General features: G+C 37.0%; 1 protein-coding gene across 1 annotated transcript in view; it reads left to right on the top strand.

Moving 5' to 3' along the window:
* LOC124274711 overlaps positions 1-19,698 on the top strand; it is a 73,933-nt gene extending 54,235 nt beyond the window's left edge. The window contains exons 10-16 of the mRNA XM_046710079.1: positions 3,292-3,346; positions 4,620-4,748; positions 6,999-7,058; positions 9,547-9,717; positions 13,345-13,512; positions 15,874-16,019; positions 19,585-19,698. Coding sequence (XP_046566035.1) covers positions 3,292-3,346; positions 4,620-4,748; positions 6,999-7,058; positions 9,547-9,717; positions 13,345-13,512; positions 15,874-16,019; positions 19,585-19,683 — 828 coding nt within the window. The 3' untranslated portion in view covers positions 19,684-19,698. The remainder of the gene's footprint in view (positions 1-3,291; positions 3,347-4,619; positions 4,749-6,998; positions 7,059-9,546; positions 9,718-13,344; positions 13,513-15,873; positions 16,020-19,584) is intronic.
* Positions 19,699-22,171: the final 2,473 nt, after the last annotated feature.

The following is a 22,171-nucleotide window of genomic DNA, read 5'->3' as shown; positions in this document are numbered from 1 at the left end:
TCACTTTCAGGGTCAAGGTCACTTATGTGATTTCCTTGCAAACTTGTCATATTTAATTACTTGAGATATTTTATGTCCGACTTCTCACCTAACCAAAGCTAAGGTCATTCAGTTTTAAAAATGTGTCAAAAGTATTTTGTGTACATGTTAGTACATGTATGTATGTTTAGAATTTGATAAAATTGTTGCATATGATGGCTAGGTCTGGGTCTCAATTTTGGACAATATTCTTGACATGTATTTTTCCTGTGGGATGGTGACCTATAACAGTCGCCCCAAACTCTTCTTGACCCAGTAGATGAATCTTTGGATTTTCAGCAATGAGAATGCCAACTTGTCTCACACTGGTTCCCTTCCGACCCCACTTGGATTCTCCAAGGGGTCCAGCATGGACTACTTGTCTGTGTCAGGGGTTTGACCAAAATGAGGATGATCAGGGCTTACAACTTACACAAAACCTAGGGGATTGGTTCTTCAGCAATTTTCTACAGGATGCTAATAACTGCACATATGACTTCATTGGTCATCTCAGGGCGGTGGGGTAGCCTAATGGTTAAAGTGTTGGCTCGTCACGCCGAAGACCCGGGTTCGAATCCCCACATGGGCACAATGTGTGAAGCCCATTTCTGGTGTCCCCCGCCGTGATGTTGCTGGAATATTGCTAAAAGCGGTGTAAAACCAAACTCAGTCAGTCAGTCATTGGTCATCTCAGAGATACCTCACCTTTGCAGTGGACAATCACTGCTGTGAGTTCCATGAACTCCGAATCTAGCTTGCATGAAATGCAGTATCAGGTAAAGTTGCCTCCTCTACATTCCAAAGATCATTCTATGGATATTATTATTTTCTAACTGCTTGCCTTACTTATCTACTCTTGTTCTTATGAAGCCCAGCGGGGAAGAAGATCCCTCTTCAATTTCCAGGAAAAGGAGCAAATCTTCCACTCACTTCAGAGTTCAAAGGATCTAGTTATCATTCTGATAGCTGCCCCCAACAATATCCCAATGTTATATATATTCAAAGGGAAGCAAGTCCCCTTCTCTGCCGATAGAAACTTTTCAGGTTTTTACCTTGGCGGACAGAAATGACATCAAAATCAATATCTTAGAATAGTTGAAAGACAATCATTTTGAGAATGTCAGCAATATTACCTGACCCGTTCTGTAACTTTTGTGACTGCAGAGGGAAATTGATTTTGTTACCCAAGTGAAATGAATACAAAAACTACACCAATGTGAATTTTAAACATATATCTCAAAGATTCTCAGAGATAAGAATAAAAGGCTGATTGTCATCCTCTACTACTTCTCCTAAGATAGCCATGACTAACCCAATGAGGAAGGTTTTAATGGCAGTGTGATCATCTCCTAATCCCCAGCCTCATCCTGGCCTGTACTCGTGTACTGGATGATGACTCACTTCAAGCATCAACATCAAGTTGTTCATCAGATTTGTTCTCCTGATTTGCTTGTACTGTGAGTGAGTGTTCTATAGTGAGTTCTGAGTTAGGGGATTATGCTCAGCTGGATAATTTGGATGATCGGTGACGATTGAGATCTAAGACTCATGCCTCAAAGAAAGCAAAAAAGCTTTGTTTGATTTCTAGGGATTAGTCTCAAGAACAAAGTAGGATATCCTTTTAGGGACCAGTCATCATCAGACTGCACAGTCAGGGCCTGCTCTGTGACATGTCTTTTTGGCATTTTTACAGGTACTGGAATTACCAGCAATCCTGTCCAGCTAGCACAGCCCAAAATATGCTTTAATCCACTCGTGTCATGATTCCATAGGACAACATAGTCATGTGGTACATCAAAGAGATGGATCCCCAAAATCAGCGTCACTTATTCGATGACCTTCTTGTACTGTGCACTTGTTGACTCCCAAGTTCTCAAAACTCTGCCACATACATTCAGGCAAACCTGAGAAGATCTTGGTTACAGTTGGTCTTCAGCAACCGATGCTTGTCGTAAGAGGCAACTTACAGGATCAGATGGTCAGAATTGCTGTTGCATTGATCGATGCTCATGCTGTTGAGCACTGGATTGTCTGGTCCAGACTCCATTATTTACAGACTAGTACCACATAGCTGTAATATTGCTGAGTGCTGCATTATGCAACAAACAAACAAAACCACATTCTGGCATAAGGTTTCTTCTGCAATGGATGAGAATTTTCTACAGATCCCCGGAATTCCTTGGAATTGATCATGCTGGGGTCATTCTTGTGAATTGTCTAGACCTTCTGCCCAAAGACCCACAGCCCATTTTCCTCTCTTTTCACTCATACCCATTCTCATCCCAGATCATTACAAGTCATCAACTTTGTTATGTCCTTTTAGGGGATTCAGTGAGTACTATGTTGGTCTCCACATGTAAATAGTGACGTTCTAATTTCTAGCAATCTGCAGAGACCTCTAAAGCATGGTATATATTAAGTATGAGAAACAGAAAAAATTCAACAATTTATGTCCAGGGTTGATACGTTTTTGTCATGTAGATTTACCTGATTTTTTCTTACTGAAGTTCAAGTTTGGATTCTAAACAGGAATTCAACATGGCCTTCTCATAGCATCTTTGATTTTAAAAATTATATGAAAACAAACCTTCAGGACTTAAGAATGAAACCTGATGGGTGTAATGGTCACTGTATGTAGTACCAAGTTCATTCAAGGCATCAAGATCCAAAATCAACTATGGCTTCCAATATCCATAATGGAGTCACACCTCAGACCTTTACTGTTAATCAGCCATTGGTGTACAAAATGTAAGCAATTTTGGTGTCATTTGGTTTATGGAAAACATGTACCGTACATTTCAAATCTTTGTGCCTAAACGCCTGTTCTGTAATGGTATTTGTTGACATTTTACCTGTTGACGACAAAAGGAAGCAGGTTAGCAAGAGTGCTGTTCATAATAAAAAAAATTATATAAACAAAAATCTTTCTAGCTTATTGAAGGTTACTGCTACACTTTACTTATAGGGTTAACATATTTTGATTTTAACTCATCTTATGATGATTTTTATGTAAGCATATTTTAATTATGGGGGCTATACGGGAAATGAAAAAGTATATTCTTTCTATGCAGGTACAGTGGAATCTGTCTATTGTTACGGACTGGCCTGGGACCGACTCATTTCTCTGGATTATAAAGCTGTCTGGATTAGTCAACTTATGGCCATTACTATTAGACACTGCCATGATGAGCTCTCATAGCAAGTTGAAATGTGATGAAGCTATACAAAGATGAAAGTCTACATGTTTGTTGTAATCTGATATCTCTGCTTCAGGTTTTCAATGCAGAGAAGATGGCAAGATCATACCATGTGAAGAGTTTCACAGAAGGTTAGGAATGATTTGTGTTGTTGTTTTTCATAATACCTACACACTCATTTGCTCCATAGAGTAAACTTAGCACTTGTATTTGCATACCACATATGCATTCAGAACAAGTTTTGTCATATTTACACCCATGAAGATCCAGGTTAGAATTGGTCTTCAGCAACCCATGCTTGTCATAAAAAACAGTTAAGGGGATCAGTTGGTCAGGTAACATTGCTGATGCATGTCATCATATCCAAATTGCATAGATTAATGGTCACAATGTCAATCAGTGGATTGTCTGATCCAGACTCTATTATCCACAGACCGCTGTCATATTGCCAGAATATTGCTAGTGTGGCATTAAACAACAAACAAACAAGCAAATCATGTTTACATGAAATTAATGTACAGGTTTATTATTTCTGTAGCAAACAATTTGGGGCAAGATGCAGTCAAAAGCTGCATCGATATCAATCCAAACATATTCTCTACTCTTCAAACAGTGTAAGTACACCTTGATTAAAGGGTCATTTAAAACAGGAAATATTGTCAACGAATACATCATTTAGTTGTTGAAACATTAGTCTCTAAACATTGCATTGGTGCAAGAAAGCAAAGATTGGCTCAGACTTTTGTAGCAGATCTGCAGTATTGCTGATGACTTCTGTGAGAAATAACAGATTGTCAATGATCATGCCCTAATGTGTCAGAAGGTGGATTGAACCTGTTGAAACCACACATCCCATAGTTACTGGGAACTAACTGCACTGTGCAATGTCAAAACCCACTTACACAGTTCCCTACAGTCTCTCGCACCATCCCTTCAACATACCGGTACCTTTCACCATTGGCCACTCTTTGTTTATCCGTCTGCTATACGTGTACTGCTATATATGTGTCATCACAGCTACAAAACAGTATATGTCCAGATTCAGTTTACACAGTATCACCTCCACATGTCTAGTAATGGTGCTCCTAATCATCACCCATCTGGACACTTGCCACAAAAAATCTGTGACAGGCACCGCATTTTCCACAAGACAAATGAAAATGATTGTTCTCTTCTCCAAAGAAATGTCTTGGCATTCATCAATCATGATGAAAAAAAGGTTCTACATTTTTTCTTGAGTACCTCAGTAACAACTGTTGCAATGCTGTTTTGAATCTTTGTAATTTCATACCGGTAAGTTTATTGGCTTTCTCATTGATGTGTTTTCCTTGACTTTGTCCTCAGTTGAGGTACAGTTGTATTCAAGTTTTACTGTTTTGAATAACTTTCTTTCTTCAATTTAAGATGCTTCAACATCTGAGACCAGACATGACTGTGGTGATATCATACTGCAGATTATTGGGAGCTCCTTAGACAAGTGTGAGGAAACATCAGACGGTCTGCTGTGTTTTTGGAATGAGCGCCAGCTTGCAGGTATGTAATGTTTGCTATGTACAAACCTAGCTTACTTTATGTTTCTCTGGTGTGAACTCTGCTACAGCTAACACAGTAAGAACTTTTCTCATCATATGATTATGACAGATATCTAAGATTTTATACCTGATTTGCCTTTAGAGACGTTTTCTGCATCTTTGAGGAGCATTAAAGGTCAAGGTCATTCAGGATGATCAAGTTCTCATGAAAATGACATCCACCATTCTAAATCATTCTTTGAAAACAATAATCAATAAACCATCAAGCTCACAGGACTCTGTATCATCACCTTATTTGGACTTGATTGGACTTTTCTGATGTTTGTAAACAAACATACTTATTCTGAAATGACAACAAATGGGCCTCTTGATCAGTTTGATTGTCATTTTAGAAGGTGATAAATAATATAAAGGTATGATACTTTATGGATAATAGCTTCTTTATTATATTATAATACAACATTTTGGTATAGATTCTTATGCCGCAAGACTCTTGCTTGACAATGGTATAAAAATCTATACCGAAACATCACATCATAAGATAATTTTAAAGTTGTTATCCATAAAGTATCATACCTTTCTTAAATGGGCCTCTTGTAAACATGGTGTGTGTTACTTTGTTTTGAACAATTACATTGTCCCACAACTGCAACCATGAGGTACATGACAATATTGCTTTACAAATAAAAAGAGCAAATCACTCGCCCTCCATAGGGCTTCAATGACAGGATATGGAGGGTAAATACTTCAAATGGAAATAGTTTTTCACATTTTAGGATATTTTGTCAGTGTAATCTTTATTTATCTAAATGTGTAGACATATCCCAAATGGCCCCTACAGCAGTTCATTTTAGTTAATACATTCTTTACACCATGCTCTTGACTGAATATATTTTGATCTTACAACCAAAATCAATTAGTAATGTTATATGTTTATTAAAGGTCACATGCAACCAAAAAATCAAACATAATTAAAACACAATTATCACATATTCATGACATATAATATACATTGCTGGTTATGAAAAAACATATAAACAAAATTATAAGCGTACAATCGCAAATCAAAAGTGCAATATTGTGTACTTGGGTTTACTTCCCAAGAAACGAAGCAGCCGGGATACCGAACCCAGTCAGAGCGGGTGGGTGTGCACTCAAGTGTAACGGCTGGTTCATTTGCAGATGCCCTGACGGCTCATTGTGTGTGTGTATATAGAGATGTTGGGTTTTGTAAATACATGGTCACTTTTTGTGTATAGCATTTTGCAATCAACAGACATCATAACATGTCATGTGTTCAAGTATCACACTTGCCTGTCTGTGTAATTACATGTGACAGAGACCGAACTCGGGCCATAAATCAATGCATTTTGTTTATGGTGTATAGCCTGATTGGTGTTAAGTTCAAATTGCATGTGGTCAGTGATAGCAGCTGTGTATTGAATATTGTCATTAGCAGACAGGCAGGCAGACACACAGGTGTCAATAAAACAAGACATTGAGTTTTGTCTGTGACAATGACATATCTATATCATATCACAGTTAGAAATTCTGTCAACGCTAAATAATGACATTGCTTTTAAGTATCGAACTGAGAAAGTGACTCGGTAAAAAGAAGGTGTGGTGAAATAGACAAATGAAATTATATAAACAGTTAATTTACTGTCATAACATATAAAAGCTCATACGCAGTGAGATATCAACAAAACATTAGAAAATAGCTCACACCAAAGCCTTCACCGAGTATTCACCGGACAACCCGCTTCCAAACTGCGCGAACCTATTTCACTGCGCACATGCTATGAGCGCAGCCCAGCTGTTGAAACCCGTTTTCCCCCGAAAAGTCGGGGGGAAAATTGGTGAAACGTTTGAACTCCGATTTCGGGCGGTTTTTTTCATCGCGTTATTTTTCAACTTTATAAGTTGAATTTGCATTTTTGACGATTTGTTTCGGTAAGTCCATACCGAAAGGTATCAGAATCTGCAAAGTTGTGTTTTACGTTGCGTGTGACCTTTAAGGCATGTTATGTTGAATATTTAGGTTAACATCACCTGAATAATCATGTGTAGTTGAGAAAAAGACACTACTCATATTTGAGTACGATCTGAAATCTGTTGCTGATAAACTGGCTACCAAGTACTGTTTTAAGAATATCAATCTTGCTGAATATGTAAATTATCAAATTGATGTCAAGATAGTTATTTGTAGAATGTGTTTTCTACCACATGCTTCACCAAATGTATTTTTCAGATCCTTCTCAGCACCCCACTGTTGGTAAACATTTGAAACAATTTGAATGGCACAGATATGGTAGGTTTAATCCATAGAATGTGTCTTTAAGAAATTAGAATGGATCCTTACCATAGACTGTCTCATAAATACATTGCTCTGCACAGCTGTAGATAATAGGGATTAGAGAAGTGCCAAAGAGTTCATCATTCATGTTGCATGAAAGCTCCATAGACCAAAACTCACTTGGACTGCCAATACAAAGCATATTTACAAAACATGTCAAAAGCAATTATATTTCTTGTTTGAGTCTCGGTTTTACATACATAATAATACAATGCTCCCTTTATTTTATAGAACTTCTATTCAAAGCATTTTAGTTAGTATTGTCCATTGCTGTATGGGAGCCTGATTGTTCAGTTCAGTTCATGGCCCGTCTAAGGTATTTGCAAATGGATAAGATGAACTCATCACTTAATGATTGTTAAGGTTTAACAGTCACTCGTCCATTTACTGGCATTATCAGATAATTCATAAGCAAGATCCAGATCATCAAATAAGGAACATACAATGGAAGCCCTCTAAACCGGGCATTCGTTGGGACCAGCACAAAACGCCGGTATAGAGGGTGTGTCGGTTTAGAGAACTTTTCCCTTTTCAACCTGAAAAAAATCTCGTCAACATTTAATTCTGGAACAAACTGAATAGATTTCTCTTTCAAAATAGGGCCAGAAATTGGCATATTTTTAATGTGGGTAGTCAAAAACCAATCATGCGCCAGTGTGTTAATTTTGTCAAATTTACTGTTTTCACTCACAACAAATGATTTATAAAACAAGTGACACATGTCACTCACCAGTTTACCTGCCCTAATTAGGTCTAATCCTTATCCATGGTAAACCACTGTGTTGTTAATACACATTCAGCCAATCAGCCAATCAACAGGAGAGCCGAGATACTGGATGCCGGTTTAGAGAGCATTAATTACTGTACAAACAGTCAGTTGGGCGGTCTGTGCCGAAATACGGAATAGACTAACACCGGATTAGAGGACGTGAAAAGATCATAAATTAACTAGCTATTGTCAGGACCAAATTCTAGTGCCGATATTGAGAGCATGCCGGATTGGAGGGCTGCTGGTTTAAAGGGCTTCCACTGTATTTGTATTTGAAATGGAGATTAATTTCTTTCCACAACCTAAATACTCTGTTTGAAGGTGAGATGTTTAAGTGGGTTGAACTCTTTACTCACGAAGCAGACAAACATAGTCAAATCTTATTAGAAATTGAGAAAACATTTGGATCCAGTTTTGTTAAAAATGACATTCTGATCTCAGCCATCACAAAGGTAAAAATTTTCCATGTACAACTAGAATTTTCAGACATACAAGTAGGTGGAAGGAAGTGATCAGGACACTTCACCTGTAGAAAGTATACTTTCACACTGAAAATCTTAAAAAACTACCATCCTGCCTCCAATGTAATAGATCTTTCTCTCCAAAATTATGGAGAATGCAGTCAGTGGTCGACTTGGAGGTGAAAATTTAACAGGATTATAACACAGACACGACATTTATCAACCACTTATAATTCTACCTTTGAATGTTACTAGTAATAAACCTTGGGATACATTGCCAGACTCAGATTTCATTAATCAAAATATGATTGTACTTAGAATGTTGTTGTCAGCTTATGCCCTGGACACCAACAGAGTATCTTGGGGAACTCCTTGGTCATGGGTTACATGCTATATTTCCACCTCCTGTAAATCATGAACATGTCATTTAGTTCCTCAATGCAATGGCTGCAAACCATCCCTCAGACAACTCTAATTTTAGTCTGATTACTTGACCCTGAGCATACTGCAACTAACCTACAAGAGACTGTAGACATTATTGACCTTATTTTCTCTAGTTTGACTTTTTGCATAGACTCGTATATTATCAAATTCATTATTCAGCTACATTTGCATTTCAAATAAGCATAAAATGAATAAACATACGGAAACACACTCAGTAAATAATCTCTATATATTTTGCAGTTTTTCCAACTACCAATATTGATTTATTGTCCCCAACCAGTATGTGAGATTCAATCTATCATGTTCAGATAGTTTTAGAAAATGAGATCATACTAAATTATGATCGCCCCTCTAATAATAGGTCAAAGTTATAGGAGTGCAAGAGAAACATCACAGATATCTTCTCATTAAATTTATAGTGTTTCATTTCATATGACATTCCAGCTACAAATGCACTCTGGATGTGCCACTATTCCTGTATTGTAAGACGTTATACTTTGCTCCCTTCATTACAAGTGTTAGGTCATATTTACTAATACTTGGGTCTGCTTTTGTGATTCTTTGGCATTTCTCTGGGCTTGTGCTGAGGCAATACAAAATGAAACAATACAATATTAAAGACAATACAATATAAAACAGTTTTTGTAAAAATAAATTATCAATCCTTGTTAACTATATGGTATAATATGTACAAAGATAGTAATAATATTTCTGCACAAAATGCTCAGGTATCATTTTGTATTGATCAAATTTTTGTTTTTTAATCTAGCATCAGAGTTCACAAGAAACGGCAACGTACTAACTAGTGGTGGTGAACTACCTGCTACTATGATCATTCACACCTTGATGAAATCTGACTTCAAAACAGCTCTTTTCACTGGTCTCAAGTCAGCTGTGAATAATCATTGTCAGACAGTACAAGTTGAGCTTGCATCAGAAGGTAAGTATTAACCTAATTATAAGTCATAAGATGTCATATCTTTACAAAGCAAAATTGTATGATTGTTACAACATACTGTCACTTTATGCCACTTGTGCAAATTGAAAGATATATTTCCTTAGATATATTCTACAGTATTATAAACATGTTTTAAGCTAATCCAGATATAATAGCTTCCAACCTCCAACTGTAACAGGCAGGCATAATACACTGTACTGTAATAGACTGCTATACCAGTAGTTGAAGAGGAATACCATTTAATTGTCAATGTTTAAAAGATGCATAAGATAGAATGTGTTCCACCATACCTATATATTGGTATCCCGTGTAAGGATAATTTTGTTAGACTTGTGTCATCTTAGGATGATGTTTTGATAAGTGTTGCTACTTTTTCTTTAGAAGGGTATATTATGCCTGTACATTGTGCAAAAATGGTTCCATAGCCTTCAAAGGCAATAATGTATGATTATTACTGGTTTTACCAGCATCAAACAAAAGGTAGAATTATTCTGTAATGTGGGCCATGGCCTTATATACTGAAATAAAACTGTCTGTCTGAGTTGACCAATGATAAACAATCAAATCTGATACTTCCTCTCTTGAGCTCACTAAATTCCAGTGTTATTGATCTTAAACATGATATTTATCATGATTGTTATTTAAATTATGAATTGACATTTTAGCCTATGACATTGCACATGTGGCAAAATTATTCCTTGTGTAATAACCTATCAAAATCATTCCTGTGCATGCAGAACCTTAATTACATTATTGCTGTAACTCGGTATTTTGGTTGCCATTGCACTTTAAGAAAACCTTCCAATTCATTGTCAACAGAAGTCTTCCTGTCAGTTGTCCATAATTATGTGTTCCAGTATTAGGATCACAGTTAGGCAGACTCCTTCTTGTGCAAGTTGTGAAAAACCATGCTTCTTTCCTCTATGCATTAGAGAGAACATCTGTATCTTTTCTGCCATGATGGTGTTCCTGTCTCTTTCTTGCCTCAATAAAAACTTGTCAGCAGGTCATGATAGTGAAAGTTCTGCTTTCATGAGATGCTGGAATATGACATGTTCAGTAGTTAAAAGCTGCGTTAGTACTCATCCTTACCACTGTCAAATTTCACTAAAATGGCCATATCCTGGAAAAATGCAAGAATGAAGCAAGAATGAAGCTGCAAAGAAAACATTGATGTTTGGTCTTGGCTTTGTATCATGTCTCTCTTTTTATAGATGCCTCACCTCTACCTACCACTCCTTTCCTGAGTTGTCCCGTCCCATACCTTTCTCCATTAACATGTTTGAACAAGTGTTCACAAAGCATAAAAAAACAATAATGTTGAACTGAAAATTCAGCCATGTTGGCTGAGATTGAATCTTAAAAAAACACAACTTGGAAGCCAAGAGGCCATATGTAGGACCATCTTTAGCTCCAGTAGAAAGACCTGTGTCATTTTGTACATGACTGAAGCAGGGTATTAAGTGGGTATTTTTATGCAGCCACCAAAAGCTCGAAATTCAAATGCAATGAATATCTAGCTCCTGAGGCACCAAAACTAAATTTCCATCAGACACATGATTCTCCTGTATCAAACACTCCCAAGATCAAATTGAAATATTACAAGTTGCACACTCAAGTCAAGGATAACATCACCAACTGAGGAATAGAGCATATTTTTCCTCTCTTGCTGGATTCCTACAAAGTGATTGTTTTGGATTCTCTGATCCTTATCAGGACAGACCAAGTAGGGTTCATCTGTAGTTGTAAGATACTATTGTAAATATTGAAGAAAATTTATTGTTTACTCCAGCATGGATGGCCTCAAAGTTTTCATGTCAACATCTCAAGTGATTCTAGAACTATCTCAGGGCAATTCCAAAAGATGGTTATGGTGTAATGTTTCGTTGCCTCTCAGGTGTTTAAAGATAAACTCAGCCAATTTTAGGAGGAAGTCCACTAGAATATAGCCGAATGTTGTCAAAGCCTATCAAGGAGCATAGTATTTTAAGTAGGTCATATCAGTCCAGTGAGTCAACTTTTGCAAAGTACTTTCTTCGTAATCCAGCTCTTGGTTCTTATGGATTTTCTCATTCATCCCACCAAGTTATAAACTGGCCTTGTTTAGTACATTGTGTAAATAGGTACAGGGGTTCCAGCGTGTTGAAAGAAGACTCCTTTAGAAAACCATTTCCTACAGACACTGACTGATCAAAGAGGTATTGTATAATCCACATTGCTCCCAATTGATGGTACATATCCTTACTCGGGGACCTGATATCTCTTCTGGACATAAAGAAGGAGACATGCAAGGACTCTTTATCTTTGTGGACTTGAACGTGCTTGTTTACAAACAGCCTGTTAATTGTTAGCTCCTGGGGGCATCAAATTCAGGATGGTGAGCCCACATGGACTGTCCAGAACTGCCTCAAAGAAAAGACAGGCAATGGTTTTGGAGATTAAAGGACTAAATGTCAAAATGGCACCAAGAACATTTTTTAGCCGTGCCATTTCTGTATTTACCGTGCCATGGCACACTAATATATGGGGTATTTCGAACCCTGCCATGGAACGACATTGACATACTAGGTGCTTCCATGATTTCAGAAAGGAATCCATACATATTTGAATGCTGATAAACTCATTTCATTATTTAGCAATAAATTTCAAATCATCATGGTCATTATCATTTATTCTAAAAACATGTGGGCATTCTCGATTTCTGAAAGGCACACCTAAAATATTTGTCTTGTGCCCTAAGGCACACTTAGGAAAAAAGTATTTCTATTCCTGCTTGGATCGACACATCTTAAGACATATGGTTCAGAAGAGCAAAATCAGAATCACTCTGTGCATGTTTTCTGGAAGAACCATTTTTGCAACTTCCAGAAGTTACCCTACAGGAAAAGTCAGGGAAAGCTGTTTTCTTCCAAGCAATGTGTGTGATAATCAACATTGGCTTACTCAAGACTTACTCTCGTTGAGAAAAGCAACTCCATTTGCATTTTACAAGGCGACCATAATCAAAAAACAAGATCAGTGAAAGTGAGTTTTGTAGTAGTACAGCATTATGGATCCTATTTCAACATCAGTTAGGATGGCAAGATAAGATACAGTCTTGTATATCTGTTTACTTGAATTGACAGGAATAATAGTTATTTCGGAAATATTATTTTGTAGTCATATAGTATCAACATATATACTGCCAAATATGAGGTCATTTAAATCAGGCATCACAATATGTCCTGAAATCTTTAAAGATTTTAGACAAACCTTTGTATCAATTTTATACAGCATTATATAATTTATGAAAAATAACTGGTGTGGCCCTCCCCAACTCCCTAAATGTTTACATCACTAAATGAAGTTAAACTGTGGGTTCATTATGTTTTCATGTTCATTATGGGTTCATCACATTATGAAACTCTGCAGAATTTAGCATTTGCTTAAAATTTTCAGTATTATGAAAAGAATATGTAAACATCAATATCGATATCATTATCTTTAGACAACATGTTGCCATTTTAGCTTCATATCCAGGTGAGCTACAGTGTGGTGGCACTACTTTTGACTGATTAATCGATTTTTGAAGTCTGAGTTTCAATAAGAAAGTACTCTTTTTATTTACAGATCTGTTCGATAACTGTAAAGCTTTGGTTGCTGATCTACAGGCTCACTTAAAAAGTAGACATATCACCAGAAATCACTTTTGTCTACTGACAGTTCTGATACCCAATCCAGAACACTACAAATCAGTGGTGTCAGAACTGAAAGCTGCTTCCGTCGGAATACTTGGCCGTAAGTGGAATTCATTTCAGTTAATAATCAGGGCTATGCACAAGCAAACAAAAATGAATAGCAATATATTGTGACACAGATATTGATATTATTATACATAATGCATCAGGAACTGAATCTGATTATACATTCAGATTCTATTTTCTAATTACTTAAGTAAATATTACAATGTCAAATTCAGCAATATCAGTTGTGAACATTTAGTCACTATTAGAGGGGGAAAAACGTGAGAAAAAGTTCTCTTTCCTGAGTCCTTTTATATTTGTATACTTTGAAAGGAAACATGGTGTGTTGATTAATTTTTTTGTAGATTTTAGGTTTAATGATTCAGATAATGCATCCAATTACATTATCTTCACATTATGAACATTTGTGAAGATGGACATGTTGTCCAAAGTGAAACATGTACATGTACTCAACACAGCTATTCAACAATAACCCGTATAGTTATTTATCATACAACTGGAGGTACCCTATTCAAATCCAAAACTCATTTTAAGCAAAGCTCCATTTCTTAAAGACATTTATGTGAATATTTAGGGCTGCATTAATCAAATTTTGAATTTTACCCGGACCATGTTGATGATCATGTGCACATCCTGAAAGATACTTAAACAGTGGAGTGGCGTGAAGTGTCTACGAGAAATTTATAACAAGTTATGAATAAAATAATCATTGTCCATATAAAATTATGCAATATGATTTCACCTCAAAATGGAATATCCCTGACTTTTTTAATGGTATGCAACATAAATGTTTCCAAATTTTGCTTGATAGTTGGGCTGGCAATGCCTCAAAGTTACCAGCCCACAAAATAATTCACTAGTCCAAAAATTCAATGTAGAAACTAAGCGAAAGATTGCAAAATTGGATGAGAATAACATATTGTCGGCATATATGATTAACATTTTTATCAGGCCATAATCATGCATAACTGTCCAGGGAACGTGGAGTGGGGGACTATGAATTCAGCGTCGTACGTACATCCCGAACTGTTGTAATCAATGCCTTCAAATTTGGTGACGGCCTACATTGGGGGATCACCCAGGCACCAGTGGATTTTGGTGATCTTGACCTTATTTTCATGGTTGCCACGACACTTTGACCTCTTTTCAAACTCTTGTTAACTTGATATCTCATGCAATGTTGTACCCAATATCTTCAAATTTGGTGACAGCTTACATTGGGGAATTACGCAAACACCAGTCAATTTGGGTGACCTTGACCTTTTCTTCAAGGTCACAATGACACTTTGACCACTTTGCAAACTTATCTAAATGCGATATCTCATAAAACACTTTGGACACTTTGAACACTTTTCAAACTCTTGTTAACATGATTGTATCCAATATCTTCAAATTTGATGACAGCCTACATTTGGGCGTTACGCAGACACCAGTTGATTTGGGTGACCTTGACCTTTTCTTCAAGGTCACAATGACACTTTGACCACTTTTCAAACTTATCTAAATGCGATATCTCATAAAACATTGCACCCAATGTCTTCAATTATGCTGACAGCCTACATTGGGTGATTATGCAGACACCAGTCATTTCAGGCATCTTGTATGTGACCCAAAAATATAAAGTTGTAAATATGTTATGCCTATTCCATCCTCTTAGCAGTGGGGAACATTGCCATATTAGTGGCAAACACTTGTTTAGAAGTGTATTAAAAATTAACAAGTCGGAGGGAGTGATATATTTTAAAAAATTACCCCAAGAAAATTCACTAGCCAGTTGGGCCAGTGACTGTGGTGATAATATGATGGCATGGCAGACCAAGAAGAGAACAGTACACTTTAACCACTCTTTGTGTCTCAATCAAAAAGTACTAGATTCTGTTACTTTACTGAGAAACGGTAATCCCAAATATAATATGTTACATCAACAACAATCAATACAGCAATAACAGAACTTGCAAACACTTTAATATATTGAGAGTAAAATCTTATTACCTGAACATTTCTCATGCACCATGATTTATGGAACAATGTATGGGATAATAATACTTCCTTTGAGCAATAATATTTGCTGTCTTCACAAACTTGGGGCGGTGGGGTAGCCTAGTGGTTAGGGCATTGGTTCGTCATGCCTGAAAACTTGGGTTTGATTCCTCACATTGGCACAATGTGTTAAGCCCATTTCTGGTGTCCCCTTGCTGGAATATTGCTAAAAACGGTGTAAAACTAAACTCGCTCACGCTTCACAAACTTATTTTCATCTACTTCAAATGTTACCTATGAAATCAAAAGCAGAATATTACAAATAATGTATCTTTAGATTATAAAGGCTCCTGTAGTTAATCAATGGATTATTTCAAATCAGAAGTATTCTGAAAAAAATGAATTCTCTGTTTAGGTCCTTGGCCATTTGGCCGTGAAGAAAATGTTCCAACAGAAGATCATTCAGGAAGCACTGATGATGGGCCACAATTAGTTGTATCAGGAACATCAGAAGAACACTGTAAGGCAGCCTACCAGCAAGTACTTGAAGGAATTAAACAGGTTTGTTATGTACTTGTGTGTGTTTGCATGTGTGGAAGGATTCCTCTTTGATGTACTTATCTCAACATGGACAATGATGACAATCCAATGTAGCATCAGTAAATAGGGAAAGATTTTGATATTAGTATAGAATTTTTAATGTGACCAAGAATACTATAGTATGAGTTGGCCCTAATCTATCCAAAGGGAACTTCTAACAAGCGGCAAAGGAATCCACAGGAAGCATTGGAGATGCTCATTCAACAAGCCATTAAACTGTCCATTGGAAACTTTTAACAAACACTAAAAGGAATCCTCTCCATGTTGCGTGCATGCGTCAATTGCTGAAATTCCAAAGGAAACAGTTTAAAGCACTAAAGAATTCTGTAAAAGGCATGGCAGGGGTCCATGCAACAAATGCTGAAATGATCCAAAGGAAACATTGTCTTAAGTGCTTCCAATATACTACCTCTATTGCACCATATCCATTTTTTCTCTAGTGGTTGGGTTTAAGATCTTGGTTGGTATTTGTTAAACACCACACTCAGCAATATCACAGCTATATGGTGGCGGTCTGTAAATAATTGTCTGGACCAGACAGTCCAGTGATCAGCAGCACGAGCTAGCATCGATCTATGCAACTGGGATACGATGACATGTGTCAACCAAGCCAGTGAGCCTGACGACCTGATTCAGTCTCCTCTTTCGACAAGCATTGGTTGCTGAAGACCAAACCCAGACCTTAAGATCTTGAGAGGAATAGATGTACCTTCACTGTCAGTTATCAGTCTGTCCAAATGCAGATATTATGTTCCTGTCCAAACATTTTCAAGGTGGGGAATATGTCACTTTTCTGTGTGAGGTCCAGTTGACAAAAAATAAATTTTCAAGCAATTTAGATCCACAAAAATCAGTTAATCTTCTCACTAATAATGTCTTAAACAGTTACTAAATTAGTATTCACATTTATGGGATACATATTATTCTACGTTTGAAGAACTGGAGGATTTAATTCAATAAAGTATATAATTTGGGATTCTATTGGGAATGGATCACACACACCCCATCCCCTACCAGTTTTATCTCCAAGGATAAATCAGTGAATATATTTACAATCATTGGCCAGCCTGTTACTGACATGGAGTCATACTTCAGAAGCAGGGAGGAATGAGATCAATGAAATTGTTTTAGGATTTTTCACATTTGTTTAAAATGGCAGACTCCCACATCCTGGCCAATTGCCTTTCAGAGTAATTCTGATAGAATCATCTGTCCATCAAGATGAGTTTAGTTGGATCATGATGGGAGTTGGACTCTGCTCATGTAGATCTTTTTTCGCCACCTCCCTGAAACAAACTGCAGGTCAAGAATATATTGCAATCCTATGCCCAGTAAGAGCCATACAGTTTTATCTTGCCTCGCATTAAAGCATCTTCTTCTGATCTTGCAAGACTATTTCGGACAACTCAAAGACTACAGTAGGCCTTGGCTATTAGGCTTTGGCTGAGACCTCCATAATTGCCGGTTATCAAAGAACTCAACTATCCACACAGAACTTTGGCAACTGCAGAGTTATTGAGATACTAGTACATGCCAGATCACTTGAAGTTGCCAATGGAGTTTGCATGACTGTTAACGGTGACCTTAATAAACTACCACCAACATGGTAAATTTATGTAACCAGAAATGAGATAATTACAACAGGAAGTGATGTCACACAGATGATATGTGAAATATGGACAGATAGAAAGGTAACTGGAACTGGAGATGATGTCAAATTTAACAGAAGTGACGTCACTAGTAAACTGTTTTTCAAGGAAATATGGAGCATACCATTTTTTTTTAGTATACCATTTACTTCTGTCACTTATCTGAGATTATTAGATGCAACACCGTATATGACCGTCTATAAGACGACCCCATGGATAAGACGACCCCCAAACTTGACCCTTAAAATCAGTGTCAAAATGGTATGTTTCGTGCATAAGTCGATCCCCCGCGATGGGGTCCTAATCGCGGCAAACACAGACCACAGACAACTGGCAGTTACCAATAATTATAACTTTGGTCCACATTATTCAAAGAATTCACTGTCATATATATTGTGTCTACTCACGGATCGAAACGAAGTGTAGTTGACAGAAAATGCATAATATATTTTGCTTCTCTAAATATCATATTTATTGTAGCAACAAACTGGCTTGCTTATTTTACCCCATTCAACAATCACGAACTGATTACCGCCTCGTTTTCCATTGACTGCTAGTTTACAGTAACATCGGTAAAAATGTGTGAATTTAAATGGCTTCCGTATTTTACCCCATTCCATGTGCTTACCACGTTCATGAGGGTCCGTATAACCTTAGTGTTGATTATATATATTTTACATAAAAACTGTAAATAAAATTACACAATGCTAGGATATATTTCTTTGGGTTAAATAATAGTATTCTGTATTATATTTTACTGATGACTGCGTCAGAATTCATCCCGTTATATTATTGTGCATGTTTGAACTTGTTCGCCGGGAAACGTGTGCACAGCTGATTGCTATTTCCGGCTTTGTGTACGAGACAAATACGCACGGTAATCTTAATCCCTGCAAATAATACAATGCCCAGCAAAAACAACTTATAACTTAAAAGGTAAATAATCTTGTCTAGTGATGTTTAATTGCAAATTTGACGTCTCTACTGACAAAGTCGTCTTCTGTTGTTTGTTCACGCGAAGTGATACGATGTTGTTTTCTTACCCCTGGAAAAAAGTTTGATGAAAGCGTAACCCATGGATAAGACGACCCCCTTCTACAGACTGCTTTTTTTGGTCCTCAAAATTCGGCTTATAGACGGTCATATACGATATGTTGCTGAAAACGTAGAGAAATTTTATGTATGTTAGACATTGCTTCATCAAGACAATGGATACTTTACATGAAGGGTTTTTGTTAATATAATTAGAATAATTAGTTTTTTAAGATGCGGTGCTCTTATATCATCCAAACTACAGTACACAGACCAGTGTATAAAATAAGGCCCGTCTGAACGCCCAAGCTGGACTAGATTTCTGACAGACGGTCTAAATTTACAACCAGCCAGCTTGATGGTTTGGTAAAAATTTAGAGAACAAGTTCCATACATCAGAGTAAATTCACCATATCTTAAATCTATTTTTCAAATTAAATGTCACATTTCGACTTCACAATTACTGTTTCAACATTGAACTATCATATCACAAGCACAAAGCACTGCGTTGACATATGTTATCACTAAAACAGCGACTAAACAATAACTAAAAATTTAGTTATTTTCTTTGGATTGTTTGGTCTGGTTAAATCCATTTTGGGCTGGTGACATTTTGAAGTTACCACTTCTGATGTCTGGCTGGTTTTTTGGCTTATTTCATACACTGACACAGTTGCAATCACCATTTACGCAATGGGTAAAGATTTCTGTACAACACATTCAGCTTTGAAATTATGTGATGAGCAATATTAACTTTCATCTTGTTTTGCCAAGTAACTTTACTGACAAAATTAATGTCATGATTAATAATGTCATTACATTCACATTCATTTTGATTGTTGCAGATACATGCTGCAATTGAGAACTCTACGTCACTAACAGACAGAGATGACAGTTCCTCTGTTGATTTCCCAACACCTCACCAAGGTAATTTGTCCACTTAAGTGATATCCCTGTTGATTTTAGGCCTTTTCATACAGGTATTTTTTACTCAATGAAGTTTGATTTGAGTTATGACAATTGAGTGAATATCACAGCGGTTATGGGAGAAAATCTTTTTACATAAAAAGAAGTAGGTAATTTCAGAAGAAACATTTTCTACATAGTTTCCATACATTACAAACAAAATCAGGTGAGTACTTGAGAAATTAAAGTATATCATGTGTTTGTTGCATTGAAGGCTTAGCAAAGAAACATTATTTCTGAAGCGAAAACAGAAACAAAAGAAAGGCCTTTATAAAAGGCAATGTTGAAGGAACCTGAGTAAAAAATATGTTGTCTCTGTTTGAGAATATGCTGCTTTTGAAGTCTCCAGGTCATGGACAATCCTTTATCATACAATGGACAGTGTTCTCGGCAGGATAAAGCCAACAGATATTTTCGGTATCTGTTGGGGTCATACAGGCATCCCTTGCCTTAACGCGGTTCTTGGGGTCCATGGATGACCCCCCGCGTTATTAGACACCCGCGTTATAGTAACAATTACATAACGCGGAACAAAGGCCAAGTAAAATCGTATTTTCTATGGACATAACAAAACTGCTATTTCGTGTATTGTGCCCAGTCAAAACTATATCGTATTGTTGGAGGTGAAAAAAACCAAAACTTTGTAAATCAAAAATAGATGTATGTACATGAAACTTGTAATCAAACATCACAAGACATGATAATTCAATTGTTGTTCCTGTCATGCTACCTGTTATTCAACTAAGCCGGAAATAGCAATCAACTGGGCACACATCGATGTTTTGGTCCAATGTACCGGTGATTCAGTTAAAAACTATCCGAAAATATAACATCAAAGAATTTCTATTCCATTATTAGAATAATTTATATGTCAAGCAGTTATTCTAAAAGAGATCTTATATATTGCTATCATAGGAGACAGTTTGACAAGTCACTGCTGACTTCCCACTGTACGTGCCACTTTGATTGTAAAAACAAAATGTTGGCAATTAATTGTCAAATATGACTATAATGAGTCAATAACGCGGGTCTAGGGGTCAATGGATGACAAGGCTGTAATCTGTTCGTGATTGCTGAGAAAAATGTGAAATTGGTGCTATCGCGGTAGGCGTGAAAAACGGACCCTCACGAATGTGGTAAGCGGGCGTTGTATGGAATGAGGTAATGCCATTTCACTCACGGTTTCTCCGTTGTTATTGTCAGTTTTAATGAATGAAAATGGGATTGAATTTAATCAAATAAAATGTGTTTTCTGACATCATACATTCTCGGATGGCGGTGTTTACCCGCGCAATTACGCGGTGTGTAGCATCATAGCAAACGTTGTACTCGTCTTTAGGATAAAGTAATTAGGGTGTTTCGCTGTTCATATATTATTATTGAAAAAAAACCTGCATGTTTTAAGCATCTGAAAAACCATGGACATGTACGATAAACACTGTTAATTGCAATCCGCACTGAATTTCACTAGTTTACAACGTGATTAACCAGAGCTCAAGAGCGGATTTGTTGATGTGATATTTTCGATGACGTAAATATGTGTGATCGCTGGGCAACTTTTTTTGTGGGAGCCACGGATTACCCTGCGGTTTAACCGAATCCGCGGTATCGCGAAGAGCGTTATTGCGCGAGGGATGACTATATGGATATCGATGCAAATTAGAGGGATCATATGCAAATTTTAGGGACTACTTCCACAGTTTAAACAAACATGGCATAGTAGTTACGGTACTGTCAGTGCTTTGATCCAAGAAATAGAAATTCGTAGGGTTATGAAGATACCAACACCAGTTCCCCAACCGACTGGTAGTGTTAGCAAGCAGAACATGTCATGCGAATGTTAAAGTGTATTTGTTGTTTAAAAGGTTAATTGAAGGTTTCTGAAGGTTGATGCACATGAAGGAGACCAACTAGCTTTGCGAGGGAAAAATTAGGTCTGCGTCATGTGCATTTGACCAGTAGTGTTAAGTCAGTATTAATTGTTTTTTCGGATAATTCGGATTATATGCCTGGGTGAACAGCTCATTAGGTCTATCAGTCTATCTTGGTACATACAAAATTAAATCGGATATATATTTTTATACGTTTATTGACATACATACAGCTCTGTATGATTCAGATGTTACATAACAAATGGAAGCAAGCACAACGTAAGGTTGAAAGAAGCAGAATCTGCAAAGTCAATGAGGGTGATTTTGTCGTGTAGATGCCGTTTAGAGCTAAAACGGTCTCGTCCAATCGGACATATTTCCTTCTGTTTGAGGGTGGTTTGCCTCCAGCTGCATATTGTTTCAATCTCGACTCAGTGGACATTTGTATTGACATAAGGAATGTGATGGTTAAGCCTTTCTAGGGATTGTGTCCAGGCGACTATGGTATTCTTCCAGGTTGGTCCGTGGCTAGATGATTTGGTGGTGGTTCCACTGGTGGGTGTGTAGATCACCATCTCTCCACTGGATCTCTTAA

Source organism: Haliotis rubra, unplaced genomic scaffold (assembly GCF_003918875.1).
Source record: "Haliotis rubra isolate DU_JTF1 unplaced genomic scaffold, ASM391887v1 Scf1041, whole genome shotgun sequence".
Classification (NCBI taxonomy): domain Eukaryota; kingdom Metazoa; phylum Mollusca; class Gastropoda; order Lepetellida; family Haliotidae; genus Haliotis; species Haliotis rubra.
The sequence above is the reverse complement of the archived record's forward strand: the minus strand, read 5'-3'. Positions and strand labels throughout refer to the sequence as shown.